This window comes from Castor canadensis, chromosome 5, assembly GCF_047511655.1.
Source record: "Castor canadensis chromosome 5, mCasCan1.hap1v2, whole genome shotgun sequence".
In the NCBI taxonomy this organism is placed as follows: Eukaryota; Metazoa; Chordata; class Mammalia; order Rodentia; family Castoridae; genus Castor; species Castor canadensis.
In genome coordinates this window covers 85,608,614-85,624,916 of record NC_133390.1, presented here as the reverse complement: position 1 = coordinate 85,624,916, position 16,303 = coordinate 85,608,614, and the positions used below count along the sequence as shown (strand labels likewise).

Below are 16,303 nucleotides of genomic sequence, written 5' to 3'. Positions count from 1 at the left end.
CATGGCCAGGAGAACACATGTGCTAAGCCTCTAAGAGCACAACTCCAGGGAGGAAAGAAAAGAGCCATCACTTCTGAAGACCAGGTTCTTGCTCTTGCTCAGCTATTCCCTAGCTATGTGACGCTAGGCATGGCTCGTCCTCTCTTTAGGTCTCAGTATCCTCAGAAGTCTGTAAAATAAGTGGATTGGGTAAATTGATCTCTGAGGATCATTTTAGCATTAATGCTTTACAAAGTGAATTTAAGCTGTCATGGTGGTCCTTGCCTGTAATCCTACCTACATGGGGAGCTAAGGCAGGAGAATCATCAGTTTGAGGCCAGCCTGTGCAATTTAGTGAGACTCTGTCTCAAAATAAAGTAAAAAAGGACTGGGGATGTAGCCAAGTGGTAGAACATTTGCCTAGCATGCACAAGACCCCGATTCAATCTCAGCACTAGACAGACAGATAGTTAGATAGAAGTGAATTAATGGGTTAGCCAATTCCAGAATCCAAATATATATTAAATGGATAGCTTGTGATTTTGGATGTTGTACGGTAGATGAGATTTAGAATGTTAGCAACCCGTTGTACTGAGGGGAGAGGCCAATCGGCTAATATGGCATTAAAAGTTCAGATTTGCAAAAGGATTAATGCCAAATAAAAAAATTACCAGTTTTCATTTCATGAATCCATATTTTGCTTAAGCCTGTTCTAAAATATCACCTCATTAACTGTCCACAATTTATAAGGAGGTTTTTATTAGTCTCTATAAGGGGGAAAACTAAGGAAAAGACTTATAGTAATTCCAATGTCAGACAAGATTGCATTAAAGTAAGGTTTGGAACTCAGATGTTCTTTTTTTTTTTTTTTTTTTTTTATTTTAACTTTGGTTTGTAAGTACACATTTTATTGTCTACATAGGAAAAATGCATTTAAACTAATGAATAGTTTGTTTTGGCACACACAACATATAACAATGGAATCTTGTGACATAATAAACAACTGAAAGAGATGGGGACCTTTAAAGGAGCACAGTTAAGAGAAAAGGTGAGATCAAAAAGAATTAACCTAGAAGGTAACACCCACGCACAGGAAATCAATGTGAGTCAACTCCCTGCATAGCTATCCTTATCTCAACCAGCAAAAACCCTTGTTCCCTCCCATTATTGCTCATATTCTCTCTTCAACAAAACTAGAGACAAGGGCAGAACAGTTTCTGCTGGGTATTGAGGGGGTAAGAGGGAGAGGGAGGGGGCGGAGTGGGTGGTAAGGGAGGGGGTGGGGGCAGGGGGGAGAAATGACCCAAGCCTTGTATGCACATATGAATAATAAAATAAAAAATAAATAAATAAATAAATAATAAAGGAACACAGTTATTCAAGTTATGCTGTATAAATTCAAATTAGTGTTAAAATTGTTACAAAGAAAATAGCTGCAGAAAATACATAGTAAGAAATGAAAAAGAAATTTAAACAGTTCACTACCAAAAAAAAAAAAAAACCCTAACTATGTGTGCAAAGGACAACAGTAATCCAGGAAATGAGAGATTAAAAACTATAAGCTGTATAGAAAATACACAGTAAATGACAGAAGTCCCTTTCATCAATAATTGTTTAAACTTTCCAATCAAAAGACAGAATTGGTATAGCAGATAAAAATACACATTCCATCTATATGCTGTCTACACCAGAATCACTTTAGATCTAAAGACCACAGTGGAAAGAAAGGGAAGAGATATTCCAGGCAAACAAAGCAGTAAGCAAATACAAAGCGGGTGTGGCTGAGCCAACATCAGACAAAGCAGACTTTAAATGAAGAGGGGTTACAAGAAACAAAGACATTAAATGTTAATAAAAATTTCAGTATAAGGTAGGATAATTATAAACATATGTACAAGTAATGCAGATGATCAAAATATGAAGCAAAAATAACTGAAGGGAAAAACAGTTCTTTTTTTTTTTTCCTTCCTTCCATTCTTTTTTTTTTTTTTCATTTTTCTTTTATTATTCATATGTGCATACAAGGCTTGGTTTATTTCTCCCCCCTGCCCCCACCCCCTCCCTTACCACCCACTCCACCCCCTCCCGCTCCCCCCCTCAATACCCAGCAGAAACTATTCTGCCCCTATCTCCAACTTTGTTGTAGAGAGAGTATAAGCAATAATAGGAAGGAACAAGGGGTTTTTCAGATGTTCTTAATCACCAGATAGTCTTCTAAGTCATGACAGAGTTTAGATACACACAGGCATCTATCTTCTGGACAAATTCATCATGCTTCAGAGTGGGACCATCACCAGCAGCAGCTGCATATCCATGCAAGCTTCCCTGGGCCAAGCAGCTGCTGGAAACTTATGCACACGTTGAGCTGAAGTTAAACCAGATAGCACCTGTTTGTTGAGCACGCTGCAGGTGCTTGGTTCCTGAGGTAAGGCAAAGTGAACATCAGGTGACAATAACCCTGTCAGGCTGATGGATATGTATCTCTGACATGTTCTATTATATTGAAGCAGAAAGGGAACTAAAGAATTGTGCTCCTAGATAGACAAACAATAGAAATGATTGGTAAACTGCCATCTCCTATACTATCCCATTGGGAATGCTTAACTCCTGATCTGGGAATTGATCTAATTCCCATCCACAAGGCAATATGCCAAGAAACAGGATACTACCCTTGGTAGCATTCTGAAAATATCAGGCTGGAAGACAGTCCCTCATAAAAATAAGCACAGATTCAGTGGGCTTATGGTTCGAAAATGGAGACTCCTCATATTTTTCCAATTTCCAGCTCTGGGCTCCAAAGACAGCCCCAAAGGGATTATTGTTATACACAAAGATGACCCGAATGCAAGTATTTGTCAAGGTCTATCACAAGCCAGGTATTAGGCTGAGTACAAGGAGTACAAAGATGAATAAGACACTTCCTTGTCTTCTGGGAGCTCAGAGAATAGAAAGGGATATGTATGTTCCAAGTATGGTAGGTGCGCAGGAAAAAAATTAACAGGTAGGGTTGGAAAAGCATCTTAGATAAGTGACATTGAGCTTGAGCTTCCATCAAAGGATGGGAGTATTTACTAGCTGAAAACAGTGAAGGGCATTCCATACATAAGAAATAGCAATGTGAAAAGCCCAATCAGTTTGAAAGGGAAGGGCATGTTCAGAAATGTGAAATGTTTAGGATGATCAGAAAGGGGTAAATGAAAGGGACATAATTAGGGGATGAGAGTCTGGAGAAGGTAGTAGTAATAGAATGGTTGAAAAGATGGGATTGTAGCATCAGTTGTCAGTTCTGGGAGTTAACAGACGTGTCACAAAGTAGTCTGGCTGTTTGAAAAATATCACACAAAGAAAGTGGCAACCCACTCGAAACAGTATAATGCTGTATGCTGCCAGGAGCACTTACGGTGTTATATAAGTGATGGATTTGAGACAGGTCCTGGTGGCTCACGCCTGTAATCCTAGCTATTCAGGAGGCAGAGATCAGAAGGATTCCGGTTTGAAGCCAGTCCTTGGCAAATACTTTGCAAGACCCTATCTTGAAAAAACCCAACACAAAAAGGATTGGTGGAGTGGCCTAAGTGGTACAGTGCCTGGCCAACAAGCATGAGGCCCAGAGTTCAAACCCCAGTATCAAAAAAAAAGTGATGGATTTGAGTTGAATAGTTCTCAGATGAGTAGAGCCATCCATAAAATGTGTAGCTCTACAGCTCAGGCCATGTTTGGGGCAGCATGGCAGGCTTATGGGTACAATCCAAGGAAAGGAGGTAGGAAGGGGCAAATAATGGGTTGGTCTCTGATTAGACATCAATTTGGCCAGAAGGCTGTGAGTTTGACCAAATGGTAGGCAGAAGTGCTCCTGGGAGGGTAGTTTGGCTGAAATGAAGCTTGAGGCAGGACATCAATTTATCAAGGAGCGTTGCAAATAACTCAGACATCTGCATTTGGCTAGAGAGGCTTGGAAGTTTGAGTGCTTGAAGGTGGGAGAAGGGGATCCACAGGTTTAACTCAGCCCAGTAGATTTAAGGTATCTGGGAAATAAGAAGGCAACTCCTCCTTTCTAGGTGACAGGCATCTAGTTAGGCACCTTACATATTGTCTCATTTCATTCTCAAAACAACTTGTGACAGAAATGTTTTATTATATTTCACACAGGCAGAAACCAGGCGGAGAGAGGTTAGATATTCTACCCATCTCACAGCTGCTAAATGTCAGAATTTATTTTAATATCAGATCTGTCTGTTTCTAAAGCTTGTATTATCCTACCTTCCCTACTTATTTTGAAATATCTTAAATAGACAAAAAGGCTGAAACGGCCTCACAATTCTTCAGATACTCTTCAGCTGGAGTCACCAGCTGGCTAACAGGCTGTGCTTAATGCCACAACATCCACGTCAGCCATTCCAAGGTACTGGGGGTTGGGATGTGACTAGTATGTGCAACCACATATCTGAGATCTAAGAGAAGGCAGTCATGGAGAAAGAGATTTGGGGAGAATCCCTCTACAGATGGCGGAAGAAAACATGAAAATGTATGGACATCCTGAAGGTGGAGGTAGAATAGGCAGAAGAGGTATGGACTGTCCAACTTCTGTCTGAAGACCAGGGTTGGGGGAGTCATTGGCAATGGAAATGAAGGGTTATCCCTAGAATTCAAGCACTGAATGGAAAAAGTGCAGTAGGTTTTATAAGTCAGAACTTTACATTTATATCTATACAAACATTTAGTCAACATTCATTCAGGGCTAACTATGCTGTGTTGAATTTCTTTTCTTTTTTTTAGTTGTACTGGAATTTGAACTCAGGGCCTCCCACTTGCTAGGCAAGAGCTCTGACGTTTGAACTATACTTTCATCCTGAGATTTTTTTTTTTAATTTATGGAACGCTTCACGAATTTTCGTGTCATCCTTGAGCAGGGGCCATGCTAATCTCTGTATCGTTCCAATTTTAGTATATGTGCTGCCGAAGCAAGCACGAGATGTTTTTTTAACGAACACTTTTTGCATTCTTTAATGTGTTAGAACCAATAAAATCAGGCCAAATGCTGAGTGTTCACACCATGTGAAGAATTCCTTCTTTTGTCACCTACACACACACACACACACAGCCTTGACATAAAGCATGTCAGTCACTCCCTTTCTAAGACATCACAGGGAGAAAGGAAGACCAAAAGACAAGTGAGGGCAACGACCTTGTCTTGTCCTTTTAGCTCCAGTACTTGGTACCGGAGCATAAGGCTTACTTTATAGACTGTACTCCACCTGGGTACAGAAAGATTGGAGGTGGCATCCATACCCTCACGGAAACATCAGGGCCCTGTCCTGCACTTGGCGGGGGAGACGGAATGAGGTTGCTATTCCACAGTGGTGTGGGGCTAATGTAGATTACACAGACCGCAATTGAGCGTCCTGGATTTCAAGAATCTGTTCCGTTTGTCGCACCATGCAATCAAGTGAGGTGTTTCCGTGGGTTCTAGTCACAGTCCTGCGAGGAAACCTGCAGGCGAGGAAAGCTTCTCGCATCCCAGCTCCCCAGCCCCTCTTCCGCTACAGCAAGCAGCCCACTACAGCAACTCCTCGCGCGACCGACACGGAAGACTCTGATGGCTCGCGGGAATTGTAGTTTCCGCCTGGCCTCCGAAAGCTAGAGTTCGGGGGCGGGACTCCCAGGGCGCAGCGGAGGGGGAGCGTTTCCGGTGGTGGGCAGGGTCTGGAGGAGGGGTTTACGGACCACGCGCGAGGCCATCTGGGAAAAGGGGCGGTGTAAGTGTGAGTGCGCGGGCGCAGCGGCCGGCAGTGGCTGCCGAGATGGAGGAGAGTGGTCGGGACAAGGCGCCGCTGCAGCCTCAGCAGCCCCCAGCGACAGCCCCCAGCGGCGCGGACGAGAAGTCGAGTGGCAAGGAGCGGCGGGATGCCGGGGACAAGGACAAAGAGCAGGAGCTGGTGAGGCGCGGCTGGGGGCCGGCGGAGAAGGCCACGGGCTGAGTCACGGCGGCCTTGCAGGCCTCGGGCCCGACTCCCAATGACCCTACAGCATCCGAGAGAGTGTATGGGGCGACCCCCGGGCTCCCCGTACCGACCTTCTCTACTCCCATCACTCTCCATTCCGCGCTGTCACCTGCGCTGCCCCCATCAACTCTTACCACCATCTCACGAGGTGGACGCCGGCGGGTCATTGTCATCCTCACTTTCTAGACCGGCGTTCAGGTGGAGCCTGGCCCAGAAGCTAGGTGGCCTTTCCAACAAGGCTTCCCATTGCCACTTCCTTTCCTTGTCCACCTGGCCCCTCCTTAAGGAGGCAAGCGCACTCTCCACCTACCCCAGGGTGAATGTGATTGGGATTCCTTCTCTTGACGAGCTTCCTCTCCCAATTCCCCAGTCTGAGGAGGACAAGCAACTTCAAGATGAACTGGAGATGCTTGTGGAACGACTGGGGGTGAGTCATGATGCTTACCTGGGGTGACAGCTCCTACGTGAGATGAGCTGTGTTTTAGGGTCTGGATGATGATGATGTGGTGGGGTAGAGTTACAAAGAATATTTGAATTGGGTCATTTGTTTTTGTACCAGGTGATGTGCATGTGTGGGGTTGGGGAATCACAGATGAGACACAGTTGTGTTTTGGGGGAAAGTATTGGTTAAGTATCTCTGTGTTACGACTTGGAGGCCTGTGACTCTTTTTTGTCTGAGTCCTAATATCTCCTAAATAGGAGAAGGACACGTCCTTGTATCGACCAGCCCTGGAGGAACTTCGAAGACAGATTCGTTCTTCTACAACTTCTATGACTTCAGTGCCCAAGCCTCTCAAATTTCTGCGTCCACACTATGGCAAACTGAAGGAAATCTATGAGAACATGGCTCCTGGGGAGAATAAGGTAAAACTATTTCAGAAATGGTGGAGATCTAGTTGAGAAATCCCTTTTCATGTAAGTCACTGTGGAAGCCTGATAGACCTAGTACCTTATCTAATAGAAGAGATCGTCACAGTCAAAATGCCTCGAAAAGAGCTGAAAGGAGGATCAGCTCTTGAGAAGATGTTTCTGTCGTTTTATTTTGGGCCTTGGGATTTCCTTAGCATGATTTGTTTCTAACTTACATTTAACCTGGAATTTTTTCTTCTGTCCCATGTACGTTCATTTCTTTTCTCTCCAAAATATACCCCAGTTCAATCACTTTTCTCCCTCTTGTTATCACTATAATCTGGAGATGTTCAGTTCTCACCTGGATTACTGCAGCAGCCTCCTCGCTGGTCTTGCTTTTATTCTTGATTTGCTATATAATTGTCTTTCATTTAGCAGCTATAGTGATGTCTTGATTATGGCTCTTTTTTTTGATTAATGTCTTTTAATAGCTTATAGTTGCCATTAAAATTAAATTCATGTTGGGCATGGTAGTGCACCCCTAGTTGCAGGATTTCCTGAGCCCAGGAATTTAGGGCCAACCTGGGCAAAATAGCGAGACCCTGTCTCCTAAAATAATAAGATAATATTTGGAGTCTCCTGCTTTCTTTTCTTTCCCCCTCATTTATCACCCTTTAGCTGTGTTGGCTTAAAAAGGAGATACTGGTTATTTTTGACCTCTTTCTGAGAAGACCCACTTTCACCCCTGAAAGTGTTTTGATTCTAATGAACTTTAATATTGTTATTCTCATCTTAGAGATGACCCATTTTCAGTCTGTTGAAAATGTATTCTTTTCTTAACAAGCTTTGCTATCACTTTCACTACAAAAAAAAAAAGTTATTTTGAGACTTAGCTTAGGTAGCATGGAGATTTTTAGTACACAAACTGGTAAATAGTGAATAGTTAATTTGGGAGAACAGTAATCTTGGTGTCATAATGTTATACTCCCCTTACCTTGGACTTTTGGGTTTGACTTTAAAGTACTGGTTTCTTTATAGCGTTTTGCTGCTGACATCATCTCTGTTTTGGCCATGACCATGAGCGGGGAGCGTGAGTGCCTCAAGTATCGGCTAGTAGGCTCCCAGGAGGAACTGGCATCGTGGGGTCATGAGTATGTCAGGTAAGATCTTTTCTTCTTGGGAATCTGAAGGTGACTGAGGCGTAATTCTGAGTTCTGCCTTGGAGTACCAACTGTCCCAGATACTTAATTTCTTGCCCTCTAAGGAACTGGTTCCCCTAGAACTGTGCTCCCTTAATTGTCTGTGCCTACCCATAGGCATCTGGCAGGAGAAGTGGCTAAGGAGTGGCAGGAGCTGGATGATGCAGAGAAAGCACAGCGGGAGCCACTGCTTACCTTGGTGAAGGAAATTGTCCCCTACAACATGGCCCACAATGCAGAGCATGAAGCTTGTGATCTGCTCATGGAAATCGAGCAGGTAGATATGCTGGAGAAGGACATCGATGAGAATGCATATGCAAAGGTCTGCCTCTATCTCACCAGGTGAGTAAGCATGGTAGAGTGGGTGGCAGGCCTGTCTTCCTTAGTATTTCTCTTTATTTGTGCCTCCTTTATTCTCCTATCACATCTGTTTCAAGGGTCATATCAGGCTCTAATTTGCTAATGTCCACGAATTTCTTGAGGATGGAGACTTTGTTTTTCCTTAGTAGTCTTAGCATCTAGCCTAGGGCTTGGTATATAGTAAGAATTCAGTATTTATTTGGTTCTTTTTTTTTTTTCCCCCTTTTTATTTGGGGTAAGTGAATTAAGTGAGGTAAGTGAACGTCTGGTACTTTGTAAATTCTTCATTATCTCTACCTTTGTAGTTGTGTGAACTACGTGCCAGAGCCTGAGAACTCTGCCCTCCTGCGTTGTGCCTTGGGTGTGTTCCGAAAGTTTAGCCGTTTCCCTGAAGCTCTGAGGTTGGCATTGATGCTCAATGACATGGAACTGGTAGAGGACATCTTCACCTCCTGCAAGGATGTGTATGTAGGGAAGAAATTGGCAGAGGAAGAGATAAGCTTGTACATGGGGCATTTACATGAAGAGCTTGTATTTTCTGGTTAGGGATGAGGGGCTTTTCTGTGTGCCCTTAGTGGTGAGGGTAAGCAGGTGTGATGGCTTTCTCCCACAGGGTGGTACAGAAGCAGATGGCATTCATGCTAGGCCGGCATGGAGTGTTCTTGGAACTGAGTGAAGATGTAGAGGAGTATGAGGACCTGACAGAAATCATGTCCAATGTACAGCTCAATAGCAACTTCTTGGCTTTAGCCCGGGAGGTGAGACTGCCCCTTTCCATCAAGGCTTTTGGGTTGTAGTTCTACTTGTCATTTTACCTCCCTGACTAATACCTCTCACTAGACTCTCCCTGGTGAGAATTGCTATTCAGTGAGATAGCAGAGGGACAGCCAGGGGAATACTGGGGGAACAGTTGTGACCTTTGGCTTCTCTTCAGCTGGACATCATGGAGCCCAAGGTACCTGATGACATCTACAAAACCCACTTAGAGAACAACAGTAAGTAACCCTCTCCGTGTGTGGGAATTAGAAGATTGTTAATTGTTCTGCTTGTATTGGGAATCATGAGTTGGACAACTGGCTTATCCTAAAGAGCTCAGAATTCCCATTAATCTTTTCTTGCTTTTTAAAAATGTTTGTTTATTTATCAGTACTGGGGGTTGAACTCAGAGTTTTGTGCTTGCTAAGCAGGTGCTCTACTACTTGAGCCATGCCCTCAGTCCTGTTTTTTTTTTTATTACAATTAATAAATTGTACAAAGGGTGAACTTTTCTCTAGGTCACTGTTTGGGGCATGGATAGAGGATCCTAAGGGGCCACCTCAGAACCAGAGATGGTTCTGTATTCTTGTCCTTTTCTAAGGCTTCTTTCCTTTCCTCTCCCTTTTGTGCAGGGTTTGGAGGAAGTGGCTCTCAGGTGGACTCTGCCCGAATGAACCTGGCCTCCTCTTTTGTGAATGGCTTTGTGAATGCAGCCTTTGGCCAGGACAAACTGCTGACTGATGATGGCAACAAATGGCTTTACAAGAACAAGGACCATGGTATAATTCTGTTACTACTTTACCTTTGTGTTCTTCAGTCACTCTTTTTATCCTCTTATAGTCATGTCACTTGACACAGGAGCTGCAGTACAGTTCCTTGGGGACCTCTTTATAGCAATATCCACAGGATAGGCCTTTTAAGGCTGATAGATTCTTCGTTGGTACAGGAATGTTGAGTGCAGCTGCATCCCTTGGTATGATTCTGCTATGGGATGTGGATGGAGGCCTCACCCAGATTGACAAGTACCTGTACTCCTCTGAGGACTACATCAAGGTTGGTCTGGGAACAGTTTACTCATTGGAGACTTCCTCTTCCCTTGTTCTAGTGCCTGGTTGTGCCTCCCTGTGACTGAGGCATATCCAGTTTTTCACTCCAGTTAAGGCAGGTGCTACAGGATGCCTATGCTGCATCCTGAGTAAAGAGTCTGCTCACTTTTTGCAGTCAGGAGCTCTCCTTGCCTGTGGTATTGTGAACTCTGGGGTCCGGAATGAGTGTGACCCTGCCCTGGCACTGCTTTCAGACTATGTTCTCCATAACAGCAACACCATGAGACTTGGTTCCATCTTTGGGTAAGGCTTCTCACTTTCTTGATTAATGCTCAGCCTATAAGCTCTGGGGAATAGGAACTGGGCCCTTTTCCACCAGTGACTACCACCATGCATGCTATTGAGTATTTGGCTCTTGATGTTTGTTGGCATAATGAATGACTAGTCCTCTTCCTGTTTCTTTCTTGCTCCATTCTTGGATGTGTTGGGTAATGTCTTTCCCTGGCTTTTGCAGACTAGGCTTAGCCTATGCTGGCTCAAATCGCGAAGATGTTCTAACCCTGCTGCTGCCTGTGATGGGAGATTCCAAGTCCAGCATGGAGGTGAGTAGAGACTATTGGTCATTTACAGTAGGTAGAGAAGGTGCTTTAAGTTACTGTTGATGGATACATAATGAAAAGAAGTTTGTGTGTGTGTGTGTGTGTGTGTATACGGGTGCACATGTGTGTTTTCGGCTATGGGTCACCTCAGTGAAATCATTTAGAACTGAAATTTCAAGCCCAATTGAGGCTTGGTGTTGAAACTAAAGAATTAACATTTTGATATTTAGTTCAGCCCTTGGGGTTCTCAAGGAACTACTTGAACTACAAGGAAGAGTAACTTAATGCAGTCTGGTGTTGCTGATTTTGTTAGTCAAGATAATGAGATAAACTTATAAATAGAAAAGGTTTGCCTTGGCTCAGAGTTTTGGAGATTCCCTTCCATAATCAGGTGAACCCATTGGTTTTGGGCGAAGCAGCACATCATGGCAAAAGCATATGGCAGAGCAAAACTAGGAAACAGTAAAAAGGGGCTGGGGTCCCACTTGGGCACTTGCCCAGTTACCTAAAGCTCTCCCATTGTGCCCCACCTCTTAGTTTCTAAGTTTCCTGGAAACCAATCCTTTTAAAACATGGGCCTTTTTGGGGGACATTCTAGATCTAAACTATAGCTATGATTCTCACTTAGGTTTAGTCATTGGTCAACCTTTAATTTTCTTAATTATGTAGAGTCACTTTACTGACAGATAAATACAATGTGGTGGCTAAAAGTGGAGGTTTTAAAGTCAAAGATCTGAGTTCAAATCTGGATACTTCTGCTTATGAACAATAAGTGATCTTAGACAAGTAACTCAAACTCTTTAGGCCTCATAGTTCTCATTAATAGCAGTAATAGCAGGAGCTATTTTGTGCAGTAGTGAGTATGCAAAGTAGTTGGCACAGTTGCCAGCATATAGTAAATACTTAGTGAAGGAATGGTCACTGTTGCTGTTTATTTTAACCTACTATCAGAAAGTGATTATTGTCCAGTGTGGTTAGGGAGGATGTCTTACAGTGGACTGGAAGAAACAGCTAACTTGAATCAAAGTTAGTAAGTATTTTAATATCTTGTTGTGTGTGTAATACTGATTTTCTTATTTCTAGGTGGCAGGTGTGACTGCTCTAGCCTGTGGAATGATAGCAGTGGGGTCCTGCAATGGAGATGTCACTTCCACCATCCTTCAGACAATTATGGAGAAGTCAGAGACTGAGCTCAAAGACACCTATGCCCGTTGGCTTCCTCTTGGCCTGGGCCTCAACCACCTGGGTGAGGGAATGGTTGTTTTGTCAAAGGGCTGACAGTAATTAGATACAGTAGGGAGGGTTTATGTGTCAGGCTGAGCTGGATGAAAGCAAGTGTCCTCTGACCTCTTAGATCTATCCTACAGGGAAAGGTGAAGCCATCGAGGCAATCCTGGCTGCACTAGAGGTTGTGTCAGAGCCATTCCGAAGTTTTGCCAACACACTGGTGGATGTGTGTGCCTATGCAGGTCTGTTTCTGTTGTTACTGTCTTGTTTCCACAGTGACTCCGCTTCTCTCTTGGTCCTTTTTTTTTTTTTTTTTTTTTTTTTTTTTGTGCTTCTGGGGTTTGAACTGAGGGCCTATACCTTGAGCCACTCCACCAGCCCTTTTTTGTGAATAGTCTTTTCGAGATAGGATCTCTTGCAAACTAATTGCCCAGCTGGCTTCGAACTGTGATCCTCCTGATTTCTGCTTCTGAGTAGCTAGGATTACAGGTGTGAGCCACTGGTGCCTGGTGTGGTTGTTTTCTGGTGGTACTGGGAGTTGAACTCAGGGCTTTGGCACTTGCTAAGCAGACATTCTACCACTTGAGCCATGTTCTCAGCCTTGCCTTGGTCTTTTTTGTGGGGGTCGGGGGAGGGGATTATTTCTCCTTTGTCTTTCATTCTGATCTGCCTTAGATTCTTCAGGGCTTTTTCTTGGTGCCTTCTCATGCTATCTCTTCTTACTCTTCTGGCACTGCCGTAGGTTCTGGGAATGTGTTGAAGGTGCAGCAGCTGCTCCACATTTGTAGTGAGCACTTTGATTCCAAGGAAAAGGAGGAAGACAAAGACAAGAAGGAAAAGAAGGATAAGGACAAGAAGGAAGCCCCTGCTGACATGGGAGCACATCAGGTTATGGGGGCAGGCACTCTCAGGGAGGCTCTGAGAAAAGATAAGCATGTAGGGAAACGGGAGGTTGGTTTGGCTTTGTTTTAGAGCTTCTCTGGGTATGATACTGTCATGTATTCAAATGGCAAAGAGGCTGGGTTCTGTTCATGATTGGTAAGGGTGTTCCCCTACAGGATGGCTTTTCTTGTTAGATGGGTCTTGAGTCAAGGGTGGCTGCTTTTTGTTCCTGAAAATAAGTGAGTTCTGCTGCCTCTTCAATTGCAGGGAGTGGCTGTTCTGGGGATTGCTCTTATTGCTATGGGGGAAGAGATTGGTGCAGAGATGGCACTGCGAACCTTTGGCCATTTGGTGAGTAGCATGGGAAAAGATTGGAATATACTTTTTCTTTCAGGGCTGAGGATGTTTGTGCATGCTAGGCAAAGTGTTTTACCACTGAGCTTTACCCTCATCTCTGGAATATACTAATTTTGATGGCCTATGATTCCCTGGAGGAGACTTTAGGGATTTTCTTAGTGGAGAAGAGGTCTTTTGGCTGTGCTAGAAAAGTTAAGGCCCTTTTTACCCATCAGTCCATTCCTGTAGTTGAACTTGTTTTTTATGGCTTTGTACTGTACTGTTACTTTCTTTTGTCACCAGCTAAGATATGGGGAGCCTACACTCCGGCGGGCTGTACCTTTAGCATTGGCCCTAATTTCTGTTTCAAATCCACGACTCAACATCCTGGATACGCTAAGCAAATTCTCGCATGATGCTGATCCAGAAGTTTCCTATAACTCCATCTTTGCCATGGGCATGGTGGGCAGTGGTGAGTATCAGGCAGTAAATGATCTTAAGCAGACTGGAGGAAGACTTGAGGTCTTTTTTTTTAAAAAGCCTTTGTAATGCTTAATATTTCTAGGTACCAATAATGCCCGTCTGGCTGCAATGCTGCGCCAGTTAGCCCAATATCATGCCAAGGACCCTAACAACCTCTTCATGGTGCGCTTGGCACAGGTAAAGAATAGAACTCTTAAAATGTGCCAAGGGGAGTATGTGTGGTGACAGAATAGGGACATGTAGCCTTGGCCTGGGAGGAAAGATATGAGCGGTTGTGGGATTTGGGAGTTGTTTGCCTGGGTTGGGTGATGTCTCCTCCATTTCTTCCCACCTCTACTTCCCTCTGTTTTTTTCAGGGCCTCACACATTTAGGGAAGGGCACACTTACTCTCTGTCCCTACCACAGTGATCGGCAGCTTATGAGTCAAGTGGCAGTGGCTGGGCTGCTCACTGTGCTTGTCTCTTTCCTGGATGTTCGCAACAGTGAGTTCTTATCTGAAATACCATGTTACGGCACATTGTACTCTGTCTCTACTCCTGTCAGGGCCACCTTGGTAATTCAGGGTCAAGACCCCAAATTAGCTCTATATTACTCTAGATTCTTTGGGCCTGTAGTGGGCCTCATGAGATTTTCGCCACCTATTTTTTCTTTTTTCTGTGAGTAAAGTGGGAAAGTTTATCGAGATAGAAAAGTAGCAAAGACTAGAGCTCCCAGACCTGGGAGGGGTCCCAAGAGAGTGTCACCACCTATACTTTTGATCTGGCCCAGACAGTGGGCTAATCCCTAAAGAGATTGAGTTACTTGTCGAAGATCATATTGCTTATAAGCACAACTGGCAAGATTTAAATTCACATCTTCCTGACTTAATGACTGGGAAAAGTTATTTTCCAATCGGAGGGTTATGGGCAAAGGGAGGTTGGGGCATCTTGGGTTAGTAGTAGGGTAGTATGAGGAGAGGAATGTGGGTTCAGGACTGGTGTTAATAGATTAGGTAGGACGAGGGAAGTTCCCCAAGGTTTAGGCCAGCCCTGTACTGTTGCCTAACCATTTGTCCTGCATGCTTCCCTTAGTCATTTTAGGCAAATCACACTATGTATTGTATGGACTGGTGGCTGCCATGCAGCCCCGAATGCTGGTTACATTCGATGAGGAGCTTCGGCCATTGCCAGTGTCTGTCCGCGTGGGCCAGGTAAGGGGTTGAGTAGAGGGGAGGGCTCAGGCTGAATTGTAGAACTTGAATTAACATAAAATCTTGGTTCTCTGAAATTGGTTTGGGTAGTGATGGGGTGGGGGGTGTTGCTTCTCTCCCTTCTGGAATTCCTTCATCTCAATTTTTTCATTCCATAGGCAGTAGATGTGGTGGGCCAGGCTGGCAAGCCTAAGACCATCACAGGGTTCCAGACACACACAACCCCAGTGTTGTTGGCCCATGGAGAACGGGCAGAATTGGCCACTGAGGAATTTCTTCCTGTTACCCCCATTCTGGAAGGTTTTGTTATCCTTAGGAAGAACCCCAACTATGACCTCTAAGTGACCAGTAGGGCCTGGAGCTGCAGCTGATTTATCAGCAGGCCATACTTCCTGCTGTCAAAGGTGGACACTGCTCCAGACCTTTGGGGGGAATTGTTACCTTCTGTTCTTTTGTTACTGGTGAGATAACTTTGTTGAATAAAAACCTTTATCCCCAAGGTCTCTCTCTGTCTGTTTTGTGGGGTATCATGGGCTGGGGCTAGAATGGAGTGTGGAATGGATGTGAGAGGGCATTGTTTGGAGCAGTTCTGTTCCTAGGCTAGCAGAGAGGCTACCCTGAATAGAAGGAACTAAATCTCCTTTCCCTTCTTCCCCTCCTCAATCATCTTGTTTTCATTTTCTTAGAACCTTTAAGAAGCTGATAAATGTAACAGATCTTCTTTCTAGGAGATGCATATACAGAAACTTTTACACAAATTCTTACAAAAACTTTCCAGATGGAGGGCTTATGGATCCTATGGGTACTGCCCCCCAACTCCCAACCTAGGCCCATCATCTCCTGAACAGCCCCACTCTTTTCTAACTTGGCTCTTATGTGTTGAGTGAGTGGGCCATCTTTACCTCCCGTGATCTGCTCTCTGTACCTCTTGGAAGGCTGCTATCTGAGAGATCTGATTACACTAATGTCTAATTCTGGGCTATCCTAGAAACTAGATAGAAAGCTTGACCCAGACCTTCCTCTTAATACAATAAATGGAAAAGAGGAGTGGCCTCCTTCCTGGAATGTAATCAGTCTTTTTTTATTTTGGTGCTCTACCACTTTGAGATAGGATCTCAAACTATTTGCCTGGGGCTGGCATCAAACTATGATCCTCCTGATCTCTGCCTCTTGACCAGCTGGGATTAGGCATGAGCCACTGGAGCCAGCAGTAATCACTCTTGATCTTTAGTGGTTTCTCATGGAGCTGGTATGAGTATAGTTACAGTGCCACCTAGTGTCTGGTCCCCTGTGGCTAGTGGTAGTGGTGGGGAACATGTGGTCTTGTCAGATAATTATAATTAACATTTATTCGACACTTAGTATTAGTTTAAGCTCTAAACTGACTGACATTAA

General features: G+C 44.2%; 1 protein-coding gene and 1 non-coding gene across 2 annotated transcripts; one reads left to right on the top strand and one right to left on the bottom strand.

Moving 5' to 3' along the window:
- Positions 1-4,844: 4,844 nt before the first annotated feature.
- Positions 4,845-4,948, bottom strand: LOC141423572 (U6 spliceosomal RNA). The gene has a single exon (XR_012448417.1). It is a non-coding gene; the product is annotated as a U6 spliceosomal RNA (small nuclear RNA).
- A 769-nt stretch (positions 4,949-5,717) lies between these two features.
- On the top strand, positions 5,718-15,407 carry Psmd2 (proteasome 26S subunit ubiquitin receptor, non-ATPase 2). Its single transcript, XM_020175814.2, has 21 exons — positions 5,718-5,915; positions 6,352-6,408; positions 6,681-6,845; positions 7,869-7,990; positions 8,147-8,371; positions 8,695-8,853; positions 9,003-9,147; positions 9,324-9,384; positions 9,778-9,924; positions 10,092-10,198; positions 10,367-10,494; positions 10,706-10,793; positions 11,874-12,036; positions 12,158-12,259; positions 12,760-12,905; positions 13,167-13,250; positions 13,539-13,707; positions 13,801-13,895; positions 14,075-14,201; positions 14,790-14,908; positions 15,067-15,407. Exons 1-21 carry the CDS (start codon positions 5,781-5,783, stop codon positions 15,247-15,249), a joined length of 2,727 nt encoding a protein of 908 aa, XP_020031403.2. The 5' UTR covers positions 5,718-5,780; the 3' UTR covers positions 15,250-15,407.
- The last annotated feature ends 896 nt before the right edge of the window (positions 15,408-16,303 follow it).

Bases quoted from the DNA above. Each gene is read 5' to 3' on its own strand.
- Psmd2 (XM_020175814.2), top strand. From the start codon at position 5,781: ATGGAGGAGAGTGGTCGGGACAAGGCGCCGCTGCAGCCTCAGCAGCCC. The intron at 8,854-9,002 runs GTATGTAGGGAA...TTTCTCCCACAG, and splicing joins TTCACCTCCTGCAAGGATGT to GGTGGTACAGAAGCAGATGG. The intron at 13,251-13,538 runs GTGAGTAGCATG...TTTTGTCACCAG, and splicing joins TGCGAACCTTTGGCCATTTG to CTAAGATATGGGGAGCCTAC.